This window comes from Rattus norvegicus, chromosome 6, assembly GCF_021556685.1.
Source record: "Rattus norvegicus strain SHRSP/BbbUtx chromosome 6, alternate assembly SHRSP_T2T, whole genome shotgun sequence".
Lineage (NCBI taxonomy): Eukaryota > Metazoa > Chordata > Mammalia > Rodentia > Muridae > Rattus > Rattus norvegicus.
In genome coordinates, this window is record NC_141539.1 from 75,924,898 (window position 1) to 75,952,032 (window position 27,135).

General features: G+C 42.0%; 1 protein-coding gene across 17 annotated transcripts in view; it reads left to right on the forward strand.

Moving 5' to 3' along the window:
* Positions 1–3,553: 3,553 nt before the first annotated feature.
* Positions 3,554–27,135, forward strand: part of Nubpl (NUBP iron-sulfur cluster assembly factor, mitochondrial) — a 214,899-nt gene continuing 191,317 nt past the window's right edge. For 4 of the 17 annotated variants that reach the window (XR_015621755.1, XM_087552644.1, XM_087552640.1 and 1 more), the window contains exons 1-3: positions 3,554–3,702; positions 4,161–4,308; positions 6,318–6,352. Coding sequence is in view for 7 of the 17 variants with exons in the window: in XM_087552644.1 (XP_087408770.1) it covers positions 3,595–3,702; positions 4,161–4,308; positions 6,318–6,352 (291 nt within the window). In the remaining 10 variants the exon portion in view is untranslated. Of the gene's footprint in view, positions 3,703–4,160; positions 4,309–6,317; positions 6,353–7,950; positions 8,229–27,135 lie in introns of those variants that run through there. The other 13 variants (XM_087552652.1, XM_087552642.1, XM_087552646.1 and 10 more) reach the window with 12 other exon arrangements.

The window sequence follows — 27,135 nt, forward strand, 5'->3', positions numbered from 1 at the left end:
AGGAAAACCCTGATTAGTCCCATTATTTTTCCTCTCATCTGTCTTTAAGCAAGATATTATTATGGGAATTTGACCAAACAACTTAGCTTTCTTAGGCTGTAAGAAGGGAGTCTGGGTTTGCATGTGAGGAAGAGTGGCTGTTGTAGAAGAAACAGTGAACATCTCCATTGCTCTTCTGAAGATTTAATAGGCTGAACAGTAATACATTAATGCCATTTTGTTCAGGTAGATCATGTGCTCTGACCAGATTCATTTCCCAGAACCCTCTCGTGTCTCCCCTTCCCTCCCCTGCTAGCCCTGTTTGTCTTCCTCTTCTATGTCCATGTCATGTGTGAGAAAAAAGATTCTGAGTGCATCCTCATAATAGTATGTCTAAAACACAGATTTGACCACGTTTCAATCCTGTTTAAAACCTGCTTATCTCAGCCACGTGGTGGTGGTGTGGTGGTGTACGCCTTTCATCCTAGCACTCAGGAAGCAGGCAGATCTCAAGTTCAGTTCAAGTCTAGCTATAGAGTGAGGTCCAGGATAGCCAGGGCTATACAGAGAAACTCTGTTTCGAAAAACCAAACCACTCCCCCTCCTTTTATATCCCTTTCAGTCACTGTATCCTCAAAAAATTGCTAAGATTGTTTGTAATTCTTCCTTTTGGTTTGTTTAATGTTTTTAAAATTTATTTTTCAATACTTTGTTTATTTAATTACCCTCCTCTGTCCTCTCCTCCCACTCCCACCCCCACAATCCCCTTCTCCATTACCACCTCAGAGAAAGGGAAGCCCCCCCTTGGGTACCAGCCTGCCCTGGGATATCAAATCCTAGTAGCACTAAGTGCTGCTCTCTCTCCCACAGAGGCCTGACCAGGCAGTCAAAGGGATCCAGTGCAGGCAAAAAGTCAGAGATAGCCTCTGCTCCTGTTGTTAGGGGACCCACATGAAGGTCAAGCTGGACATGTGCTAAAAATGTGTAGGGAGCCGCCCCCATCCCAGGTCTCTGGCTAGTCTCAGAGATGCTTCCCTCTGTCCCCCAAACCCTCTCTCTTTTTCCACACTGAATCCCTAGCCCCTCTTCCACCCAGTTCCCACCTTCCATTCATCTCTGAGGTCTACTTTATTTCCCCTTCCGAGTGAGATTCAAGCATCCTCCCTTGAGCTCTCCTTACCACTCAGTTTCATTGGGTTTGCGGATTGTAGCACAGCTATCCTGCACTTTATGACTAAATTATACTCACCAGTGAGTACAGATCATCTGTGTCTTTCTGGGTCTGGGTTATCTCCTCAGGATGATATTTTCTAGTTCCATCTATTTGCTTGCAAATTTAATGTCTTTGTTTTTGCTAGCTGAGAAGCATGGCTTTTTAAAAAAAAATTTAATTGACGTAACAGGTATAAATATATGTGGGGTGCACATCATCCACAGTTATTAACGGTCCACTTGCTGTCTTTGCACACCAACTCCAGAGCCATTCTTCCAGCTCGCCCCCACCTTTACCACCACCCAGTTGTTTCCTCACCTAGGAACTGTCCTTAACTAACCAGGTGCCTCTTGCAGTGCTCAGCACTCTCCTTACATACCACACCATACCACGCCATACGGTAATTGCTCATACCACGCCATACCGTAATTGCTCATACTACACCATACCATAATTGTTCTTTGTTTGCTCTGGACCATATATCTTAGTGGGCGATGTTATATTTTGTGCAATGTAGAATATTCTAAGACTAGTGTTTGGCACATAACGTTTGCTTTTATAATAAGTAGGCATTCGGTATTTAGCAAACAGATTATAGTGACAGTTAATAGTTTCATATTTAACTGTGCCTTTTTCTATTCATTATAAAACCTAAGCTGGAAATAAATCTATTTGAGGACACGTGCCACAAAAGAATATGTGAGGGAAGGCAAGCTGGAAGTGGCAAGTCTAGTGCCTGGTGTAAGGCAGAGATAAAGGAACGAGCTTGAGAGGAGCAAGCAGGAAGCTGGAGGCCATTTCAGAGCTTAGGAAATGGAATGCACTTCACTAGAAATATTAATCCTTAAGGCAGTTCTTTGATGTTGTTATGCCTATAATAAAGATATTAAAATTAAGAATTAAATCAGAGAAAAAAACTGATTTTGAATCCTTGATATGGCAAATACAAATAAGAAGCAAACGAAAGAAATAAAAACCCTCTTGAGGAAAGGACTGGAAGAGCTTGAAGGGACTTGAGACCCCATATGAACAACAATGCCAAGCAACCAGAGCTTCCAGGGACTAAGCCACTACCTAAAGACTATACATGGACTGACCCTGGACTCTGACCTCATAGGTAGCAATGAATATCCTAGTAAGAGCACCAGTGGAAGGGGAAGCCCTGGGTCCTGCTAAGACTGAACCCCCAGTGAACTAGATTGTTGGGTGGAGGGCGGCAATGGGGGGAGGATGGGGAGGAGATCACCCATAAAGAAGGGGAGGGGAGGGATTAGGGGGATGTTTGCCCAGAAACCGGGAAGGGGAATAACAATCGAAATGTAAATAAGAAATTCTCAAGTTAATAAAGATTAAAAAAAACCCTCTTGAGAAAGTCTGCAGATTATCGAAGGCAAACTGTAGCCATTACCTCCAGCCGTCTTTGACTGGATCTGGTTTCTGGATAAGTGTGTGAGTTATTTTTCTTAAAGGATTCACTTTTGCTCTTTCACCTGTCTTGGATATAGTACTGATTATCTAATCTATATGTACATGTTCTTACTCCTACAGGTATAGCTTCCACCCTCCCTCCCTCAAGCTCCTCCATTTTTTATTCCATTTTCCATGCAGGTGATGGGGTCTTATATGTGTTACACAAATGCTTTACCACTAGCCTGGCCCTTAAGTTCCTTCTCAACTAGGCTTCTTTATGTTCGTTCTATTTTCTGGTTTAGCTAAACATTTTAGAATCTAGTAACTCATCCTCACCTCTCTTTTGTGAACCATTAGCAACACAAGCATAGAAGCAGGGACTAGCTTAGCGCACAGTTGCACTCTAAGTCACACGCAGTGTGTGTGTGTGTGTGTGTGTGTGTGTGTGTGTGTGTGTGTGTAAAATGTAATAATCTTAAAAGTGGCATCGCTGAAGTGACCATATGTGGTACTATGCGGTAAGAAAAACTTAATCTTCGTGTTCTAGAATTTCCGAGTTCTCTTAAGACAGGACGTCTTATTAAAAATTTCTAAATCTCAAATTTTAAATTATTAACAAGAGAGGAGGATTGGCGATGTAGCAGTTCTTTGGTAGTGTGCTTGCCAAGTGTGAAGGAGGACCTGGGTTGATCCCTGGCATAAAACCGCCCTTCAAACATAAAAAAAATTTTTTTCCTAATAAGTCTTCTTGTCTACTCTGAAAGAATAAAATAAACTGTTACATGTGAAAAGTCCTTGGGAATATTTGGTCAAACGCTGCAAAAATGTTTGTAGTTGATGACAAACAATTAAAACAAATGGAATGCCTGAGCTGAAGAAACACCAATCAGGTTCATCTCCAGGCAAGGGAAGCCAAGGGTTGCTACGTGACGTCATTTCTCCGCGCCGGGCGCGAAGTGCTTCCACCCTGGCCCCGGGAAGAGCTTTGAGCCATGGGGACCTGGCGGCGTTTGCTGCTCTTTGGCGGGGTGTCACTCCGGGGTGGTGGCGTGGCCGCTGCCCTGCCCCTGGGGTGCCGAGCTTTGGGTTGTGGGCGTCAGGTGTGTGCGGAGCGCGGGCGGGGGTGGTACGGGCCGTACCGCATGCGCCTGCGCGCTCCCGCTAGCGGGCTTCCTAGAAGGTGGCTGGGGCTTGTGGTCCCAAACTGTCCCGAGTGTGCATTGCTCTCTTGTCTTGGGGTTATTTAGTGAATAGGTTAAGGAGAAGGACTTAACTCGGTAAAAAGGAGAAGGGCTTAACTCGGTAAAAAGGCAACTTTAGTTGTTGTTTTTTTAAACATCCTCACCTATACTGGCAGACAGATTTCAGCTTGAATAGTTTATCTTTATCTTGAGATTAGCAGTCGATAAAGAGCACTTAACGACTAAATCTATGTCAATGAACAGAATTAGAAAAGAAAGCCCTAATAGACCCAAACTCTGGATTCTTTTCTCTTTTACAGCGTAGTAATGCAGTAAGGAGGATGATTGGTTTAAATCACCCTTTTTTGTTTTTTAAGTTATTAGGTGCTGAGGGTGAGGCCTTGAAACAAAGAAGAACCCAAATCATGTCCCGAGGACTTCCTAAGCAGAAGCCTATAGAGGGTGTTAGAGAAGTTATTGTTGTGGCCTCTGGAAAGGGTGGTGTTGGAAAGTCTACCACGGCAGGTATTGTAAGGTGTTCCTTCCCCTCCTGACTAATAAATTGTGCTCTCAAATGCACTGTAAATGACCACTTTTCAGGCTTCATATTTGTGATGTTTCTAACATTGGTTCCTTAGTATTAGGATTTGATAACGGCTGGAAGCTGAACTAAAACACGTTCGTTTCCAGATTGCCTATTCAATAGAGCAAAGAGTTAGCTTGCCTACCGATATTCTGTTCACTGATCTGGGAATCTCTATCAGAGGATGGTATGCAAATTATGCTAACCACTTAGCCTAGTGTCTTTTCCATAAAAGTGCCTAGTAACTGGTTGCTGTTACTTTTAAAACATCTAGTAACTGTATGCTAAATTATGTCTGTTCTTCACCTGAATATTTGCAAGGAGAACATTTATTATTGTGTTTGTTTTTCATTTAATCACATAATTTATAGCATTTATAAAGTCACCAAAGACTATGTTCCTGTCTTCAGGTGCATGTGTGTGGAGGGCAGAAGGAAACATCTTTGTTGTTCTCCACATTTTTCAATGACTGCTTGGCCACTGAGCTCTCAGGATCTGCCTGTCCCTCCCCTGATTTCCCCAGTGCTGTGCTCACACCCAGGTCCTGTGCTTCTGAGGCAAGCACTTTACCTGTTTGGAGCCATCTCCTCTCTAAGTCCTCTACACATCTTCACATCCTCTTTATCAATATAGTATATTGGTGGAGAACCTTTTTTGTGGCTCTTTTTGGTGATTGTAATTTGTCACTAAGATGGTGTTTTAAGCACCAAAGATTATGAGTTCTAAAATAGAATCAACACCCAAGACTAATACTTATTTCCAAAAGAAATCTTTTATTTCTAAAGAGATGATAAGGAATGATGATGCGAGAAACTTCTTGTAGCCGTACCCATGTACTGACTTCATCAGCCTTGTTGAGCTATACTGGCAAGTAAATATTTTATATTTTGAAAGTTCCAGTGACACACAGCTCTATGCTGTCACCGTCATCAGCCCGAGGAGGTCATCTAAAAAAGGTTGGTTTTAAAAATTAGATGATTTACCTACTATCTATCTGGAGTTCAAATTATTTTTAATATATGAGTGGATTTGTAAGTACCATGCCCTAGATTCAATAAACTTTATATGCAATATTCTTTTAATCCTCACAACACTTAAAAAGTAGGAGATGGCTTTATTTTCTAGAGGAGGAAGCAGACTGACAGATAAAAACCTATAGCCATACAGATACCTGTAACTGTTTATTTTAAAAGCAGCCAGGGTTATTCACAATAAAAGACAGTGGAGCTGGTTTCAGATCTGGGTCTGCTTTGCAGTTTGTGCTTGTAACTACTTTCCTGATGAAACCGACAGCGTTGTTCTGCAAGGAGCTGGGATTCACACTATGGAACACGGGTGGGATTAGGACCGGTGTTTGCCAGTCCTGCAAATGTAGTACTGTAGGCTGTGCACTCGGCTGTAGTCCGGTGGCAAAGCCAGTTACCTCTGTTCTGGGGATACTGCTTCTGGGGATACTGTTCTGGGGATACTGCTTCTCTCTTCCTTGTTCTGGAATCACTGGCATAGGCCATTTGGCTGCCATAGTCTACCCTCACCATTTATCTCCTTCAGCTCCTTTTGTGCAGAGCATCCCAGGCCTTTGTATGCTTGTGTATGTGTGAGCGGTCTAGGCAGATACCTATAACACCATTTATTTAAAAGGAGAATGGGTTACATCTACTAGACACCAAACTGTTAATTTTCATGAATAAACCGTGAAAGTAAACTATACATTTCATTACCATCACTTTAAGAAGAACTAGGTGAAATATTTGAACAAATTTGTAAGAGAGTATAAATGGGCTATTGAAAATGCCCAGTAGGAGGCAGGCATCTCTTAGGAGTTGCAAAGTTATCTTCTGTTTTGTTCTTCTGCATCCTCTCTCCAGTGTTGCTTTGCAAGTGAAGGACAGGGTGAGTCAGTCTTCACAGAAGGAAGGTTACTAAACTGAGCTCTTTCTGTTTCTTTCAGTGAACCTTGCTCTCGCCCTGGCTGCGAATGATTCGGTAAGTGTTCCTCCACAGAAATACTAATACATTGCAGAGTTTTTCAGGCAGTGATGGAGTGGAGCCGCATAGTCTACTTTCGGTCGGTGCATGCTTTTAAGTGACCAAGAATGCTGCCACTAGGACTGCCCCATGTAGTGACAGTGGTGTTGTAGTTAAATGTTGACCATGTATCCTATGGTAGCTTTCATGTTCTTGCACACAGTCCAGTTTTCAAAATAAAAACGTACTGCTGCAGTCTGTGTCTGTGATGGTAGTAATGCGGGCTCAACTCTTCCTGAAGCTAGGGCCATGGGTAACTCCCAAACATGTCCAGAACGTAGGCTTAAGCTCAAGCTGCTCAGAATTCTTCTGCTCAACTTCTTGAGATTACAGATGTGGGCTCCCATGCCTGCCTGGTTCATCAGAAACAAGTTTCAACTTATTTAACTCAACAAGACAAGTTAAAAGACCCTAGAAATGGAGTTGGGGATTTAGGTCAGTGGTAGAGCGCTTGCCTAACAAGCGCAAGGCCCTGGGTTCGGTCCCCAGCTCCGAAAAAAAGAAAAGAAAAAAAAAAAAAAGACCCTAGAAATAGTGTTAGTCCTATGGAGCAGAATTCGAATAGACTATGTATAGAATGTAAGCTTGAAGGATTGTTTATTCGCCTTTTACACCATACAGTTGATCATAGGCTAGCTTTGTATGTATCTTTCCATCTCTTCACCCACACATTCATGTGTATTTGTGATAGCCCTCATTCACTTTTAAAGTTTATGGCCTCTATGTTGTGTGTGAGTTTATGTCATCATGCATGTGAAAAAGCCCGAGGAGGTCACTGGAGTCGCATGTGTTTGTGAGCTGCCGTGCTGGCTCTGGGGAGAGAACTTGGGTCCTCTGCATAAACAGCAGTTCTCCAAACTGCTGAGCCATGGCCCCAGCCCCTGCACCCCACGCTTTTGGCTGCTGCTGTCATGGTTGATCACTTTTCTTTTGGGTGGATCCTTAGGTTGGTTCCCCTCCTCTCCACTTCCTCCAGTTAAAGGACAGGGGATTTATTTATCTCTTCCTGTGCAGTTGAGTCAAGGGCGTCATAGATTGTAGAGTGGCCTTCTACACCGCCCTCCCTAGCCCATCACAGTGGCTTTTTCTTCTTTTTCTTTTTTGTCATATCCTTTTCCCTTCTCTAATTCCCCTCAGATTCTCCTCATCTCCCTACCTATTTAACTTCATGTTTTCTCTGAAAAAACAAAAACAGGAAAAACAAACAGCAGCAAACAAAACCAGAACAGATGGTGAACTAAAAATAAAGAAATAAAAAAAATCCTAAAAAAATAAAGAAAACCAATTAAGGAAAAGAATAGAAGAAACCAAAACAAACCCACACTGAAACAAAAAGCACACACAAACCAACAAGAACATGGAGTCTATTTTGCGTTGCCCTTTGGAGTGTGGCTGATGTACCCAGCGACACACCGCTGAGGAAAACTGATTTTCTGACTGGCAGCAGGTGTCAGTTGCAGATAGCCTCCTCCTCAGGGTAAGACTTTGTGACCACTTCCCTTCCCAGCACTGAGATTTTGTCGGGTTTTAGCTTGTTTGGGATCTGTTTGAGTGTCGGTCCTGCTGTGTCAGGAAGGCTCTCGCTCTTTCCCTGAGCTCATCTACCACCTCTGGCTCTTAGAACCTTTCTGCTTCCGCTTCTGCAATGATCCCCGAGTCTTCAGGGGAGGAGTTTGGTGAGGTCATCCCATTTATGACTGAGCGCTCCAGTCGATCTCTGCCCTCCAGTCGATCTCTGTGCGACTTCCCATCTGCTGCAGGAAACAGCTCTGATGGGGATCGAGCGGTGCGCTGGTCTATGGGTATAGCAATGAGCTCTGATGGGGGTTGAGTGGTGTGCTGGTCTATGGGTATAGCAATGAGCTCTGATGGGGATCGAGCAGTGCGCTGGTCTATGGGTATAGCAATGAGCTCTGATGGGGGTCGAGTGACGCGCTGGTCTATGGGTATAGCAATGAGCTCTGATGGGGGTCGAGTGACGCGCTGGTCTATGGGTATAGCAATGAGACATGAGTAGGAGTGTTTTTATCACTGCGTTCCTTTGGCAGAATGAAAGTATTGGGTTTTCCCCAGGTCTGTGACCTACGTATATAGTCTCAGGTTGTTGGCTACCTTAGCAAGGTCAGACAGGGTCAGACCCCTCATGGAGCAGGCCTGAAGTCCAATCAAAGAGTGGTTGATAACTACCACAACGTTTATGCCTCAATTGTACCAGTATATCTTCAAGCAGAAGCAGTGGGTGAAATTGATTACTTTTCTTCTCTGGTAGCATGCCGAGTATTTTCCAGCACCATGAACTTGTCAGGAGGGGTGAAGTTGGCACCAGCCCAGCTTCTCCATGTTCAGTGACGTAAGCAAGTGCTGTCTTTGGTAATAGGGCCTTACCACCAGATAATGGAGAGTAACCGGTATACTTGGCAATAGTGTGTGATGTCTGCAGGTGTGTGTGTGTGTGTGTGTGTGTGTGTGTGTGTGTGTTTGTCTGTGGGACATCTTTGCCAATCTGTTACCTATTCTTGGAACTGTAGATGACATAAGATGTCTAGTTGGGATATTGCCTCCCCCCATTATATGGTAACTAATTTATCTTCCTTTTATATTTGTTTATAGTTTAGGAAACATCTATAGTAGTAGGTTTCCATATGAATTTTCAAAAATTAAGGTTGGTTTTTCCTTCTTTCTGGGACTGGAAGATTGAACCCAGGGCCTCATGCATTCTAGGCTCAATGCTCTACCACAGAGCCACCTCCCCAGCCCGCTACCATGACATCCTTTTCTTTCTTTCACTTTGCAAATTGTGTTTACTAATACTGTGTATGTGTGTGCAGGCACATGCATGTCATGGATGTTGAGACCAAGGACTTTGGGGAGTGTGTGTGTGTGTGTGTGCACGCGCACACGCGTGTGAGTGAGTGTTCTGCTGCTACACGCTTCAGGCTAGCTGGCTCGCGGCCCTGGGGATTTTCTTGTCTCTGCCCCCCATTTTACAGTGGGAATTCTGGGATTACAGACACAACCCATCATCTTGATATTTTTATGTGGGTTCTGGGATCAAACTCAGGCCGTGAGACTTGTGTGGCAAATGCTTTTACTGGCTGAAACATTTTGCTGTCCCTACAATGGCAGTGTTACATTAGATTCATACATGCTAAGCAAGTTATGTAAATGTTCTCCAGAAAATATATTTGTCTTTTATTTTAGCTGTAGTTTATAGAAATATTTATACTATTATTTTAAATAGATATTATCTGTTTTTAGATATTAAAAGGGGAACAAGAAAACTCTTGGTAGGGAATAGGGAGGCAAAGTTTAGAACAGGGGCTGAAGGAACACCCATTCAGAGCCTGCCCAACATGTGGCCCATACATATACAGCCATCCAATTAGACAAGATGGATGAAGCAAAGAAGTGCAGGCCGACAGGAGCCGGATGTAGATCGCTCCTGAGAGACACAGCCAGAATACAGCAAATACAGAGGCGAATGCCAGCAGCAAACCACTGAACTGAGAACGGGACCCCATTGAAGGAATCAGAGAAAGAACTCAAAGAGCTTGAAGGAGCTTGAGACCCCTTATGAACAACTATGCCAAGCAACCAGAGCTTCCAGGGACTAAGCCACTACCTAAAGACTATACATGGACTGACCCTGGACTCTGACCTCATAGGTAGCAATGAATAGCCTAGTAAGAGCACCAGTGGAAGGGGAAGCCCTTGGTCCTGCCAAGACTGAACCCCCAGTGAACATGATTGTTGGGGGTAGGGTGGTAATGTGGGGAGGATGGGGAGGGGAAGCCCATTTGGAAGGGGAGGGGGAGGGGTTAGGGGGATGTTGGCCTGGAAACCGGGAAAAGGAATAACAATCGAAATGTAAATAAATACTCGTTAATAAAGATAAAAAAGATATTAAAATAAGAATGAAAATTAACACTGAACATATGTAACCCTGAAAGTCATTACTTAATAACATATCTATTTCATAATTTATTTTAATATCCATTTCATATTTATGAAATATTTTTTTTTGGTTCTTTTTTTCGGAGCTGGGGACCGAACCCAGGGCCTTGCGCTTCCTAGGCAAGCGCTCTACCACTGAGCTAAATCCCCAACCCCATATTTATGAAATATTATTTCATATAGTTTCTTATTTTCAACTTACTAGGTTTTAAATATGTTCTATCGTATTTTGTCCTGATATATATGAAATATATAATGTGTAAATTCAACGTATATATATGAAATTCAGGTAAGAATTAATTAATTAGCTAATGTGTTTGGTTGTGGCTGCACTTGTCACTTACTTCCTGCCCTGAAGTCTTAGTTCTCTACGGACAGCACGCATAGATTATGTATGTAGGTGTACTGCTCAGTGGAGAGCCAGAATTTACTAGAATGCAGAGCTAGGTGTGTTCATGTCTGAAGCTTGTGGCCCTTGTTTCTGACAGTCAGGATATTACACATCCAGTGTTTGTCTAAACCACTCACCTCATTCAGTGCAGAACAACTGTCCCAACTGGACCTACTGAGCACAGATGCTGCAGTGCTTCTTTAAAGGCGTGCCCCTGCATCGAGGAGTCTACCATCAAATTAAAAACCCATTTCTTTACAGCTCCCTTCCTCTCTGGAGGACATCCATTCTGGCATCTCTTTTGTCTTGTCCTTTCCTCTGAATTTCTTGTTTGCTTTTCTGGATGTATCCTGGATGTATCTTCTGTGTTAGCAGGCAGATTAGTGGCTAAAAGTGTCCTATTCGTGCAGCTTACCCTTAATAGCAAACGAGAATTGGTGGGGTAGTTAAGGTGAAGATCTTGTCTAGACTCGTTGGTAGGTTCAGCTCAATCCTAAGAGTGAGGGCAAGAGCGCAAGGAGGACAGGAAGGAGCTGGAGGCGGTGGGCGTGGCATTGCTGCAGCACTACCTCTGTCAGTCATTCACGCCGCCCAGTGGACTTCTGTGAGGCTTTGTCCGGAAGGAAGTGGCAGATGAGCACTAACAGGAAGTCAGCTCTCCAGGTTCTTTAATTCCTGAAGACATCTTTATATTGGATAATTTAAATGACCACGTAGAATTCTAGGCTCAGAACCACTTTTTGAACTTTGAAAACAATATTCCATTTTCTGCTGAAATGCTAATGATGATGTCTGATGCTTTTTTGATCTATATTACTCTGTAATAACATGTGTTGTTTTCCCCTCGAAGCTTTTAAGGCTTTCTTTATGGCTTTTAAAGTTTAAAATTGTCACAAATATGTGGCGAGTTGTTGGCTTTAAAAGCTGCCGCATGGTTGAAAATTGGCTGCGTGTGTTCTCAGTTTAGAGGAGGCTTCTCTTCATCTGTGCCTGTTCTCGTTGTGGGAGCAGCGCTGACCTGTGTGCGGTTCATTTTCTCTCGTGCTTTTTGGCTGTTTGCCATTTGTGTTTCTCAACAGGCCTTAAACTCTTTTCTGTACCCCTCTGCTCAATTACAGTTATTTAGCACTTCTAAATTTATGTTTAGAGATTGCTTTCTCCAATTTTCTAGACCTATTTCTTACCTTGAGTTTAATGTTCCTTATAAAAAGAAGGGGGGTGTTTTGTAGCATTTTCTTGACGCTGATAATTAGAATTAACTAGTAATGTGGCTTTTTTTCTTGTTTCTTCTTAGCCTTTGTTTATTTAGGACAATAGGATAGTTGCTTTCTCGCCCCCCTCCCCACTCCACACCTGGGGGAGTTTTGGACACACAGAAGTTCAACCCTACTTCAGTCTTAGAGTTGCAGCACAGCCCTGTGCAGGCTGACGGAACCCTCCGCATGCTTCAGTGCTGAGGGGTGAAACCATGGACCTAGAGAGATCTGGAACTTTCTTAAAATGTCTGCTCTGTCAATAGCCTTTTTTCTGTTTTAGTTTTAAATGCAGTGTAGTTTAGTTTTAGCTGACTTTCCCTCTTATTTCAGTGGAGTTTGGAAGAAAAGGAAAATCAACATGCATGTTTAGGTAGCCATCCTGAGGGAAGAGCCAGTAAGCGAGCGAGTGAGCGTGCTTGCTTATGTATGTATGTATGTATGTATGTATGTATGTATGTATGTATTCTCAGCACTTGTTTTGTAGTCCAGGCTGGCCTTTGAACTCACACTCCCTCTCCCTCATCTTTGTAAGTGCTGATATTACAGGTGTGTACTCCAGTTTACACTAGTTTAAACAGTTGTGTGTATATGTGAGTGTGTGTGAATGTGTGTGTGTGTGTGTGTGTGTGTGTGTGTAATTTGTGTTCACATGTCACAAACACTGCGAATCAAGCAGCCCTGGCCCCCTCTCTCTAACGTTTACCTAACATACTACTGACCTTTAATATTGACAATCCTCTGTTTTTTGATTTCTCTTCTATTGTTCTCAACTACTTTTATTACGAGTTTTATTCTTTTACAGTATCATTTTTAAAGAAGTCTTTAGAAGCATTAATTTATTATTCTTAGGTGTATGGGTGTTTTGCCTGCATTTATGTCTTTGTATCACATGGTTTGTATACAGATAGTTGTGGTGTTGTGTGTGTTCTGAGAATCTAACCCAGATCCCATGGAAAAACAGTCAGATGCTCTTAACTGCTGAGTCATCTTTCCAACCCTTCAGTATAACTTTAATGCACACTGGGCAAGAGCACTGAGTCTGACAGAAGGAAACAGAAAGGCCAAAGGCCATCAGAAGTAGTTGATGTGCTTCCTAAGACAACTCATTTTATTTCCGGAAGTATATGGAGTACCTGTGATGTTCGCTGTCAGACTCCCTGGGAACATAAAGAAAAAATAAACATACACTGTAGAAAAAGTGTGTTGTACATATAAATATCTATGTAGTGTGTGTGTGTGTGTGTGTGTGTGTGTCGGTCTTAGCTGTCTCTTAGTTGTTCTGTGGTAGTAGAAATTGAACCCAGGGTCTATTGTTGCTAGCCGGTGCTCTACTACTGAGCTGTGTTCCTAGCTCTACCCAGGATTTTTGTTTTTTGTTTTTTGGTTTTTTTGATGGTATATAGTTGAGACTTTTTGTAGCAATTTCTTTTGTGAATGAGAAAGTAAGCGTTAATCAAAACCTATAAGATTTTACTTAATAAAAATGATTCTATTTTGTTTTGTAGTAGAAACATTGTATAATCTCAAAGTTCTATAAACCAGCAAAGATAAAAGGAAGACAGATGTCTTAAGATGATGAAATAGATCCAAGGGCAAATACAACAATAAATTACTCATGATGAATGGCTTTTATTTCAGACAAAAGCAGTTTCCCCCAGCAGGGTCTTTTCATGAATAGAGTCATGTTTGTTTCTCATGGAAAGAGTTAGGGAAGACCACGCCATGTTGATGAGTTTGACAGCCTTCATTGATTGCACTCTGTCTGGCTGCATTTTCTCAGCCAGCTCATTTCCTTGTCTCAATTCTTTCCAGTGTGCATCTGTTTCTGCTATTCCCATTGTAATGACTGCTTGTTCATTCATTTATACCTCAGTCACTGAGTGCCTACTCTGTCTCAGATAGAGAAACTAGAAACCGACAAGACAGTGAGCTACTGGGAGGTCACAACTAGCACACCATGGTGTGACACCCTTCCTGCGTGTGCTCCAATTCTTCCTGTGCACCCTGCCAGTTCACCCATAACTGTTGGAATCACATAGCTGTCCTGCTCAGATTTACACCCCAAAACCTTGACTGCTATTCGCAAAGCATTCTATTGTTTTATAGCCTTCTACATTTCTACAGGAATGTTCTGAGCAGTTTTCTTCAGAGTTCTGTGTCCTGTTTCTCAGGCTACCTATATGCCTATCCTGTATAAGGATGTAAATGTTGGGAGAGGCAGAATTGAGTGCTTAAAAGATCCAGCTACTGTCTCAGTGCACATCTGTGGGTTGCTAATAGTGCTTACATAGTTTATCAGTTAGTGTTTCTCTGAGGGTAGGTCAGTAAAATGTTTGAATTCCCTCCTAGGGTCTTTCCCCAGTGTTGTGAAATTCAATGGCATGTTTTTTTTTATTATTGTTGCATTCATGTGGTCATTCTAGTATTTTTATAACTAACACTTACTGAGCACTTACTATAGTAGCACAGATAGTTAGCACTTTACATAGAGTAATTCTCATGACTTGTTTCTCAGCTCATCTCCTTTTTGTAGCAATGGCGAAGGACGAGGCTCTGTTAAAACAGGATCCGGTCCCTTTAAGAGGTCAGTCAATCTTTAGAGGCAGGATCTCAAAGCCTGAAACTTTTAGGCCACACCTCCCTGTTGCTCTCTCTGGGACAGTATTAACCTATATCCCTAATCAGTGGTTCTAACAGCACCTTGTTCTTTCACGCTCTTTGTTACATACACTATGTTGAATTAACTTACATGATGTAAAACTCCCGATCTTCATTCCCAAAGCTCACAGAAGTCTGATATTGGGATTGCCGTAGAGCGCCTCTGGCTTTCTTCTCATGGTCTGCTTGTCTGTCTCTCCCTGTCTCTTATTCTCACCCTTACTGAAGCTCCTTTCCTAGGTTTGAAGGTCAGCCTCTCCTTCTACGTAAGCCCTATGTTTGGTCTCTCTCATATATTGCACCATTTTTGGTAATGCTCTCCTTTCCACATTGTGGTCCCGTATGGTGTTTAGGCCTCAAGTCTTTCAATAAACTGCATTTTCTGAAGTGTTTCTTGTGGCAGCTACTTTCTTGGGCTGCCTGTGACTCTTTTATTCTCTTTATTATTATATTTAACAGCTACTCTTACAGTCCCCACAATAGACAGGAAGTAAAAGCACATAGAAATTAAGTGACTTGTTCAGAATCACCAAGGAAAAATAACATAACTGAGATTGATTGGCAACCTAGTAGTGCACTTTTAACCTAATGCTCCTATGTTTTGATTCTTAGCATTAAGAATTGTATAGTAGGGCTTGGAGACATGACACAGTGGTTAAGAGTGAGTCCTCTTGCCAAGGACTTGAATTTTTGTGGCCCATAGTCATTTGTGACTCTAGCTCCAGAGGGCCCCGATGCCTCCCTCTGGCCTACAAGGAAACCTGTACTCATATGCATATATCATATTATATGATTATATATATACATATATATATAATTAAAAATAAATCTTTAAAAACTGTTATAGCCTATGCCACACAGTGAAACTCATCTTAAATCAAGCCTATGATGTGGCATGTACCTGTAGTCTCAGCTATTACACATGCTGAGGCAGGATATTTATTTGAGCTAGCCATTTGAAGCCATTCTGGATAACATACTGAGATACTATTTCAACCAACCAACTAACCAACCAACCAACCAACCAACCAACCAACTAACTAGACAACCAGACAACTAGACAACCAACCAACCAACTAAATGGATAGCCTCACTCCTCTATCCCAAGTTGTTTGTCTTGGCTACCTCTAACTCCAGCTAGTACAGTGCTTAAGGTTTGCATAACACAAAATACATCTTTATTTTGTGGCTGAATTGAGTATTGAGCTTGATTTTCAGTGTGTAAATACAAAGCTTTTTTTTTCAAAGTGATGTTGCATGGGGACATTGGTGATAACTTAGTGACTGTGTTGGTTAGTATTATTTTTCAAGTTGGCAAGATCTAGAACCACTAGACAAGGCTCTGGGCACAACTGTGAGGGATTATTAAGCCAGTAGGCATGCCTGTGAGGATTATGTTTATTGGATTAGTTGAGGTAGGAAGTGGGTGGTTCCATTCTCTGGGCTTGGAGCTGGACTATATAAAAAGGGGAAGGCTGAGTTCCAGTGTTCATTGCTCTCTGTTTCCTCTTTGTACAGTGTGACTAGCTGCTTCAAGCTCCTGCTGTCTTGGCTTTCCTGCTGTGATGGACTGACTACACCCTTGGACTTTGGACTAAAACTCTTTCTCTCCTGAGTTGTTTTTGTCCACTCTGATTTGATTTGGTCTTGGCATTTTCTATGTTATTCAGTTGTTCTAGACCCCTGTCCCTTTGACACTAGTGTGTTGCTCATCTAGATTACCATGCCTGGGCACTAGACCTCTGTGTCTATCGATCTGCTGCAGATGACCACTTTAACACTTTGTATGCACTCCCAGCTCAGCATGAGTAGAACAAACTCCTTTCCCTGTAGTTGTTTTTGTCTCTGGGAATAGCACAGCTCCCCACATCCTGTGTCAAAGGTTTACTTATCTCTTCTGCTGGTTTGTGAACATTTGGGAAAGAATGATTTTGTTTTTTCCCCTTTCTCTTTAATCCTTAGTGTCTAAGTCTATTCACATGATGAGCTTTCTGTTTGTTTCTGTTTTTTTGAGACAGGGTCTCATAGCCTAGGCTGGATGCAAACTCGCTATATAGCCCAGGCTGGGTTTAAGCTCTCTATATAGCCAAGGCTGGGTTTGCTGCATAGCTAAGGATGATCTTGAACTTCTGTTTTTACTGTCTCTTGTCTCCCAAGTGCTGGGTCTTGATTGGTGAGAAATGATTGTGAAGCATTCAGTAAAGAGTGTGTACTTCTCCAATACAAAATATACATAGATTCAAGTGTAGAATAGCTTCTCTATAGCACGTTCACTATAAATTGTGCTTTTATTTATCACAAATAATTAAAATCAAAATGAGATAATACATTTAACATACTTAGTACAATGTCTATCTTATAGTAAGTTGCAAACAAATTTTTAGTATTAACAGTTACATTAACACTTTCTATAAACAATATTTTAAAGTAAAAGTCAATATATATTTTACTTAACTATTTTAGCAAAGTTTTAAGTTCTTACATTCCATTTTTAGAATGACTCATTAAGTAGATTTTATATTGGTTTTAAAAATGGAAAAGGAAGCAGTATTATCTTCAAAGAATTTGTTTTTTGATTATCTTTTCCATTGTTGTTTATCTCAAAATATTTGTCTTTTCCTGTGATCACATAATGCCTTACATGCGTTCTTTCCAGATGTGCTGCTTTTTCCACAAATGTCCTTTCCATGTGACTAACATTGTCCTAAGCCTTTGAAGTTCTGTGGTGGACTTGAAATTTTTAGCTCAAGAGTCCGGTTCTGGCTGGGTGTGGTGGCACATGCCTGTAATCCTTTGGGAAGCAGAGGCAGAATTGATCAATACTTCAAGGTCACCCTCACCACATAGAAAGTTCCACTTCAAGGCCTGCCTGGGTTACATGAGACCGTTTTGCAAAACAATCAAACCCCCCACTCCCAAAATGCTACCGTTTTGGGGGTTGGAGAAGTTGAGCAGATGGTGTGCTCCCACCCACAGCAGTAGTTTCTGCATTAAGTAGTTTACATTCTAGCTTCTTGCTGTCAGGCAGAGCTGGGCCTGTTTCTAGCTGACTCTTCTACACTGAATAGCTTTTGCCTCTGCCTTCCTCATAGAGTTTTAGAACAAGATGATGTATGTGGAATGCTCACATGGTGTGTAGCACATGGTGCGTGCTGACAGTGCGAGGATGAGGTCCTTGTCTTTGCTGGTACAGGACTGCAGGTGCTAGTCTGTACACATTATCATCTGCAGTGCAGTTAGGGCGTGATTTTGCAGTAAAAGGATGTTCCTCACAAGTTTACATGGGAAATCCAGATTTGACTTCTTAATTGAAGCTCACGGAGTTCGTTTCATCTTTTCTTTAGCATCAATTTTGTACGAGGACTACAATCTGGTTTAACCTAATTTTTTAAAAATTTTATTTATGAGTACACTGTAGCTGTCTTCAGACACACCAGAAGAGGGCATCAGATCCCATTACAGATGGTTGTGAGCTACCGTGCGATTGCTGGGAATTGAACTCAGGACCTCTGAGAAAGCAGTCTTAACTGTTGAGCCATCTCTCCAGCCCTTTAACCTATTTTTAATACTTTCATTATAGTAAGTATTTCTTAATGAAAACATTTTGTTTCAGTATCATGGTAAGCTATTTTGAGGAGAAAGATAGCACTCTTTATGTTAAATGTGTAATTATTTTAAAGGTCAAGAAACCAAATCCTGGAGGAGCAATTGCAAAATCATTACTTTTTGCTTTTTGTTCTGAAATTCAAAGGTAATTCTTAGTAAGGAATATTTTATATTTATAAGTGCATTGAAATTCAAATTATTTACATTTACTGATAGATCAAAATATTTTATAATCGAAGAATCTTTATAAAGACTGACATACTTTTAGGATTAAAATATAAATATTAATTATGATATTTTCCTTCAAATATTTGACACTTGTCATAGCTATGCATGCATTCATCCACTGCATTTCTTTCTTTCTTTCTTTTTTTTTTTCTTTTTTTCGGAGCTGAGAACTGAACCCAGGGCCTTGCGCTTGCTAGGCAAGCGCTCTACCACTGAACTAAACCCCCAACCCCTTATCCACTGCATTTCTGATGAGTAGCTTTTCCTTATTCTGTAATATGTAGGCTTGTTCGTGTCTTGAGGGGCTGTGGCCACCTAGGCTCTGCTCAGCACATTTGGGAAGACCTTGCCCTTCTCACTTCAGGCTGTTTATCTCTGAGTGACTATTTGGTAGGCTGTTGTTTCCTACTTCTATAGACTCCTTCCTTGACTCTGACTTGTCTCAAGTCTACCATGGCTCCCCAACATGCCTTTCTTTCTTTAAACAGGGTTTCACTTTGTAGCCCAGGCTGGTCTTGATTTTGTGATTCTCCTGTCTTAGCTTTCAGACACTGGAACTGTAATGTGTGCCACCATGCCTGTTCTGCCTTGCCTGGGACTGTTTCTCTTGGTGGCCATTGGTGCTCTTCCCACCTTCTCTCACAAGCCTTCTTTCCATCGCTTTCCATTTCACTGAAAGGTGGCTTTTGTCAACAGTTTCTTTCATGTTCTTGCTCAGCATTAAATCTCTTTTCTTCAGTCATCCTTACATCTTTCCCTTTCTGCCCCAGAGTCAGATGCCAGATCTTTCTATTTTTAAAATTATTTTATTTATTTATATCTGAAATGTTGCCCTCCGCCCCCCGTTCGCTTAGCTGAGTTCTTCCCCCCATGCCTCCTCCCCTCCCCCTCTGAGAGGGTGCTCCTTCTATATCCCCCCATCCGGGGCATCAAGTCTCTACAGCATTAGGGACATCCTCTACCACAAGGCAGCCCTCTGCTACAGATGTGCTGGGGCCTTGGACCATCCCATGTATGCTCTTTGGTTGATGGCTTAGTCTCTGGGAGCTCCCAGGGGTCCAGGTTATTTGACACCGTTGTTCTTCCTATGGGGTTGCCACCCCCTTCAGTTCCTTCAGTCCTTGCCCTAACTCTTCCATAGGGATTCCTTACTTCTGTTCAGTGCTTGGCTCTATATCTGCATCTGTCTCAGTCAGCTGCTGGTAGAGCCTCTCAGAGGACAGCCATGGTAAGCTCCTGTCTGCCAGCATAACATAGAAACAGTAATAGTGTCAAGGACTGGTGCCCACTCATGAGATGGATCCCAAGTTGGGCTGGTCACTAGTTGGCCATTCCTTTGGTCTCTTCTCCATTCTGTTTCTACATTTCTTTTAGACAGGAACAATTTTAGGTCAAAAGTATTGTAGGTGGGTTAATGTCCCCATCTGTCCATTGGGGGCCCTGTCTAATTACTAGAGGTGGTCTCTTCAGGTCCCATATCACCACTGTTGGGCATTTTGGTTAAGGTTACCCACATTGAGTCCTGGGAGCCTCCCCCAACCCAGGTCTCTGGGACTTTCTAGAGGTTCCCCCTTACTCTCCCCTCTACCCCCAGCAGCTGCATATTTCCATTCATTCTCCTGGCTCTCTGGGCCTCTGTCCTGTCTCCTCCCCCAATACCTGGTCCTGTCCCCCTTTCCCCCTCCCCCTCCTCCTCCCCTCTCTCACCCAAGTGCCTCCCTCCCTCTGCCTACCATAATTATTTTGTTCCCTCTTCTAAGTGGGATTTAAGTATCCTCACTTGGATCTTCCTTCTTGTTTAACTTCTCAGGTTATGTGTGGTGTATCATGGATATTCTGTACTTTTTGACTAATACCCACCTATCAGTGAGTACATATCATTGTATGTTCTTTTGGGTCTCTGTTACCTTACTCAGGTTGATATTTTCTAATTCTAGCCATTTGCCTGCAAAACTCAGGATGTCCTCGTTCTTAATAGCTGAGTAGTATTCCATTGTGTAAATGAACCACATTTTTTGAATCTATTCTTCAGTTGAGGGGCATCTGGGTTGCTTCTAGTTTCTGGTAATATGTATAAAACTGCTGTGAACTGTGGATCACACGTCCTTGTGTGGTGAAGCATCTTTAGATATATGCCTAGGAGTGGTATAGCTGGGTCTTTAGGTAAACTATTTTCAGTTTTCTGAGGAACCACCAGATTGATTTCTAGAATGGTTGTACAAGTTTGCAATCCCACCAACAATGGAGGAGTGTTCTCCTTTCTCCACATCCTTGTCAGCGTGTACTATCACTTGAGATTTTGATCTTAGCCATTCTCACTGGTGTCAGGTGGAATCTCAGGGTTGTTTTGATTTGCATTTCTTTAGGTGCTTCTCAGCCCTTCTTGATTCCTCAGTTGAGAATTCTCTGTTAAGCTTTGTCCTCCATTTTTTAAAATTGGGTTATTTGGGTTTTTGGAGTTTAACTTTTTGAATTCTCTATATATTTTGGATAGTAGCCCTCTATCAGATGTAGGGTTAATGAAGATATTTTCCCAGTCTGTAGGCTGCTGTTTTAATGGTGTCCTTTGCCTTACAGAAGCTTTTTAGTTTCAAGAGGCCTGCTTTTGTTCTTGATGCTTCTTTCCTTTCCTAGAATTTTTGCCTTGTGACTGTCTGCTGGTCATCTTCAAATTGTCTTTACTAATTCTCTCCCTGGGTCTCCTCATAGCACAGAATGTATATTGGATGAGTGAATGAATCACTAACCCTCATTACCCTGAGTTTGCACTCAGACTATGTCAGTTCCGGGTGTTTTCAACCTTTTGACTTTTCTACTTTCACACTACATTATCATCTATACAATTCAAGCTCAAGACCCGAAATTGAGTTACAAAACCAAGCCAAAGCAAAACAAAACCCACAAGAAAACAAAAACAAAATGTCTAAGGGCCAGGGAAATAGTTGGTCAAGTGTTTACCTTGTGTGTGTGTGTGTGTGTGTGTGTGTGTGTGTGTACATGGTAAACCTAACTTTAGATCTCGGGACCCACATAAAAACACAGGCATAGTTGTGGCCTGAAATCCCAGTAATGGCAAGATGGGATTTGGAGACAGCCAGACCCTCTGATTGGCTGGCCAGATAGTGTAGTCTACTTGAAGTTCGAGGCCAGTGAGAGACCCTGTCTCAAGCAAAGGTGGGAGTGGGCCTGTGGAGTGGTCTCCAAGTCTGTCCCCTGATGGTGACTTGTGTGTATGCATGCACACACAATGCACACTTTCGTAATAGTTTAAGGAGACCTACCTTTTGTGTGGACCACTCAGTTTTCAGCTGCACTCTGCCCTCGATTCCAGTTGCACAGGCTGGGGTTCACCCTCACTCGCCTTGCCGCTTCTCTGGGTTGTCTCATTGCATCTGTTCTCTTTCTCTCCTGATTCTTGTCTTCCTGCCTGCATTTGATGATGTCCACCACAGGGGCAACACTTAAAGGATCTTTATTTCCTGGTTTTCCCAGCATTGTTTCTCTTGGTTTACCTGACACTTTCAGTTTCCCCTCTTTCATATTACTTCATTCCTGTACATTTTTTTTTTGTTTCCCACATGGTCCCCTTGATTTAGAAATATTGCTTCTTCAGTCAACATCTATTTTTTTAAAAGACTGAATTCTTTATGTGGGCTCCTCCTCCTCCTCATCATCATCATCATCAACAGATAGGTCAAATGATATAAATGGAGCCAGCGTCATAGTCTCTAAAATCTTCTGTCCACGAGTTCTTTAGTAATTAGCTACACCTTCCACCACCTGTTTGAGTTAGTGATGTGCACTCTAAACTTACTCAGTAAAGCTACGTCCATTTTAGTATGCTCACGTGTCTATGGGATAGGGATTTGGACGGAGCAGAATGAATGGCTTATTCCTCCTACAGTGCTGCAGCTTCAATGGTGAAGACCTAAATGGTTATCTAGAGTTCTTTACTCGTGTGCTCGCTACTGGCTGTGGTAACAAGGATGGACTGGCCAGGCTGCAGTGTGAACCCTTGCAGCCTTCACATTGTCCTGCTCTCTCATCTTAGCTCTCCTACTCCATTCTCACCTGACTGTCACCAACTGTTGGCCTTTTTAACTGGAGAAATAGCTCATTTCTCTGTTATGAATCTAGGCAAAACTTTATAATTTTGGCAGGTGCCATGGCACACACTAATAACTCACACACTTTAGAAGGCAGAGGCAGGGGAATTAGGAGTTGAAGGTCATCCTCATCTGTATACCAGGTCCGAGTCTAGCTTGGATCACATGAAAGCATGGTCTCATACAACAAAACGAAGTGGAAAGGAAAAGCACCACCACCACCACCACCCCCACCACCCTCCTCTGTCTTTTACTTTGGTCACTCTAAGCTCCCTCACACTGGATTAAATAGTGATTTCCCACACTGTTTGTAGAAATGTTCTTATTGCATCCAGGTCTCTGCCCAAGTTGTGTAGCTCAGGTCCTAGGGTTGGTTCTATGCAGTTTTCTACTCTGAACTTGGCTGTACTCCTTTGTACTGACTAGATGTCCTCCTTGCCTTCTGTGTCAGCTCCTGTTATCTCTCAGCTCCCTTCTCGATGCCTCTTCCTCTGTGAGGACTTCTTATAGTTTCAGATCACATCCCTTCCCCTTTGTCTCTTCATATGCTCATCTGCCATTATATGACCCTGGGGTCAGGGCTGCATCTTAAATGAGTTGCCACTCCTGCCTGGCCCATTGCTACAGACCTGGTAAGTAAGCTCTTGCTAACTGACTGAAAATAGATTAGGTGTGATGGAAATTTCCAAAGTTTTGAATGAGTTCCAGTGCTTTCTCAAATGCCCTCAAATTGCCAGTGGTCATCTTTGCCTTAGAAGAATTAGATTTAGAGAAGCTTTTGTTTTTCAGCACTTTTAATTTTCAGTTAAAACATACGCAGCAAACTCTCAAAACTTGTTTATGTAAATATTATATGCTAGAAAATACAGTGGGCTGGCTAAGAACATAGAAAACAAGCTTTGATAAGATCAAAGGCTAGGAAAATAAATCTGAATTCAGAATGCACTGTTTTAGGTTGTAGCATTTTAAAGCTTTAATTTTGGCTGTGGACTAGTTCACATGATGGAGTTTGTTCCAGCCTGTTTCCTTCTGGTCAGGACATGTGTTTGTTCCCATTTGGCAGATGCAGTGTGTGAAAGGGCTGGGGTCAGCACTGCCATACAGAAGTGGGTCAGAGCGCTCAGATGAAGGGGAGGCAGTTTTAAAGAGCCTTTATTTATTTTTGGCACAATCAGATGAAAATTATGAGCTTGAACCTCTCGCCATGTCTTGCTTCCTCTTCTATCGCTCATAGATTTTTGCCAAATTAACCACATCAACCAATTTTACAAAATAGAAAAAAGAAAAATGGATTGCTGGGTTTTCAATCATTGTTTTAGATTCTTAAGAAGCTTCTGGAGAAAGTCTTTCTCTTCTCTTGTCTCCCATAAGCTTCCTTTGTACTTTTGCGAAGCCTGTTAGAGAGCAGGAGGCGTGGTCTGTGACCCTGAGCAGTAAGGCAGGGCCGTCCCTGCTGGGGATGCTAGTCCACTGGGCTCTAAAAGGAGAGCCAGGTAGTCAAAAGATAAAAAGCTAGGGATCAAAGAAAAAAAAAGCTAGGGGCCAAAGATAAAAACCTAGGGATCAGGGATCGCTAAGAGCAGTGATGAGCTGCTGTGATTGCTGCCTGTGGCTCCTAAACAAGGACACCTCTTTGAATGAAGGGAGGAAACTCCTCAGGTGGTCTCGGAATGTTGCTTAGACCCCTCCTTGGGACCAGGCTGCTCTCTGTTTTGATTGTTCCTTCAACCAAACACAAAGCATAAGACTTCTCCAAGCCTTGGAACAGCTTTGGCCTCAAACTTGTACTGGAATGTTATTTGCAGTGTGGTGGGTTTTTTGCTAGTCACCATGGAAACTGTTCAAAGTGCTAGTCGTGTCCTGTGGGTTCTTTGGGGTGGCTTAAATTAAAAAAAAAAAGACTGTCTAATCCTGTTCTTCAAATGTGCATTTTCTTTAAAAAACGATGAAAATGCAGCCTAGTTAATTGAGAATATGCTCTCTGTATCATGCTTCAAACAGGCTATTTCAGACATTCTGTGCAGCTGAAGAGTATCTGGGTCAAGAGATAGGAGTGAAAATTTTTATTGTATATGAGCATAATTCCTCTAATGTGATTTGTATCTGTTGTGCTCTGTGCTTATAAATGCAGAAGAATAACATGTTTAATTTCACTTCCCTGCCTAGTGAGAGAGGACTTGCCATAGAAATTAAAGCATGGCTGTTATTTTATCAAATCACTGTCAAAAAAAAAAAGGTGGTTTAAATGATCATGTTAGAGATAATAAACAAAATGCATCTAAGGAATTAAATCGTTTAAATATTACAATCTTATAGATGTCTAGTAATACATCGTTTGAAAAGACCTATTTGTAGCTGAAGTAGGAGAGACTATCTCCTGGTTGTCTTTGGGAGTCTGAACTTTGACCTTTCTTCTCATTTCCTAAGTGAGGAACTGGAAAGAGAGGAGGAGTCTTAGCAGAAACAGTCTGGTGCTGGTAGAGGAGGCATTTCACTCAGGCAGCTTCAAATGTTGCCATGTTTGCGGTTGTAGAAGAGGTGTCTTGTGAGTCCAAGACTTGCTTAGTGTTTACTCTGACCTTCACCGAAGGTTGGTTGCCTGAGGTTTCACATTGCTTTTTCAAATAACATGTTTTCTTTCATGTACAAAAAAGTCCACGTCTTGACATGAAAAATCAAGGAAATTGAATGTAGTGCAGCCACAGATGAAGGTAGCTGCATTTATCTGTTCATTCCAGAAATTACTATGTACTTAGCCACATGCTAAGCACTTCTGTGCAATCTGTGTCTGTAGTGTAAGTCAAAGTTTCTGTCGTTAAGGATCTTACAGTGAAGTGGGAGAGGCATAATAAGTGGACACTTTTTAGTAGCAATGAGCGTTAGGAGACAGAAAAGCAGTGTAAGGACCAGCACGTGCTGGGAGACACTCTTTTCAATAGGTGTTCTGAGGTGGGACATCTAAAGACAGAATTTGAGCAGAGAAGTGACTGAATTGAGATATGGAGTTACAAGAAGAACAAACATCCTTATCTTGGAATATTTGAGGAACAGGAGGGATGTCATGTGACTAGAATGAACCCAAGGGAAGGTAGATGGGTACACGCTTTCCAAAGCACTGTAATCCATAGTGGAAATTTTAATCTCTGCTCTCTCCATGAGTATGAAATAGTGGTATTTTAACCAGAGTCTTGACATGATTTATTCTTGCTTTAAAGAACCAACTATAATGCATAGAATAGACTTAAGGAAACTGGGAAGACTAGCCAGTGCTAATGCAGGAATCTAGGCTGAGGACAGTGAGTAGCTTGGACTGTGATGTGGGTAAGTGGGTAGTTTCTGCAAATACCATCAAGGTAGGACTTGTTGCTAGAAGGTCGAGGATGGTGAAGGAAAAGATAGTATGGATATCTGATAATTTCTCTTTTCTTTATTGTAGTTGCATATAGATAACACAAATTTACCTTTTAAATGTACAGTTCATTGGCATCAGCTACATTTACATTGTATGTTAAATATCACCCATGTATGTTCCCCCAGACTTTAGCATGTTTCCAAACTGAAGCTCAGTATTCATTAACAATAACACTCCCTCCTGGTAATGGCCCATCTACTTTCTCTCTGTGTGAATTTTATGACTTTATGTACCTCACCTCATACAAATGGAATCACAGAATAATTGTGATTGGTTCATTTCTCTCAGCAGTGTGATCTCAAGATCATCTGTGTTGAGGTTAATTTGTTTTCAGGATTGTTGTTTCACTTTTAGCACTGTGTGAATGGTGGTCTTTCTGAGATGGAGACAACCTATGGAGGAGAGATCGATAACTAAAGTCACTTCTCTTTTACACACATTAAGTTTCAAATGCTCAGAAGACACTTGAGAGTACTGAGGAAGTCCAGAGCTCAGAGGGGAAGTTGGGACTGTGGATTTAAAGTCAACTGTCATCCAAGTATAGGCAGCATTTAAGACTACTTAGAAGGAAAAATAGATTTGAGAAAATGATCTTTTAGCTCTATGTTTTGAGGATGTGGTGGAGGAACATGTTTATTCTAAGATTCGGTGAAGTTGTTAGTGAAGTAAAAATGACATTGGTTTTAAAATATTCTAATAGATTTTAAGCAGTTGTTTTCCTTATTATTATTTAATTCCCTTTCTTTGCTTAAAATAGTGGCAAGCATTGTTCTTTTCCATCTTCTTTGAGGAATTAAAGTGTCGGGATAAATTGGGTGTTGACTAGGGGTGTTATTCCCCAGTGGTACACAGACTAGAAATACTACCTTGGTGGAGACAATTAGAAAATGAATGGATGCCAGGGATAATGGGATAGAAGGGCCTTGTCTGTGACCAGAGTATTCTGGTGAGCAAGCCACCTGTGCATGACTAAAGGCGGCTTCTGTCCAGGGCAAGGTGTTTGGGGAGAAGCTGAGTGCTGCTTCTTTTCTTTACCAGCAGAGGCTTTAAAGCTAGATTCCTTGTCTCTTTTCTTTTCCAGAGGACTAAGTTTCAGAAGAAAGACCACCACCTTGGTGGTATGGGCAGGG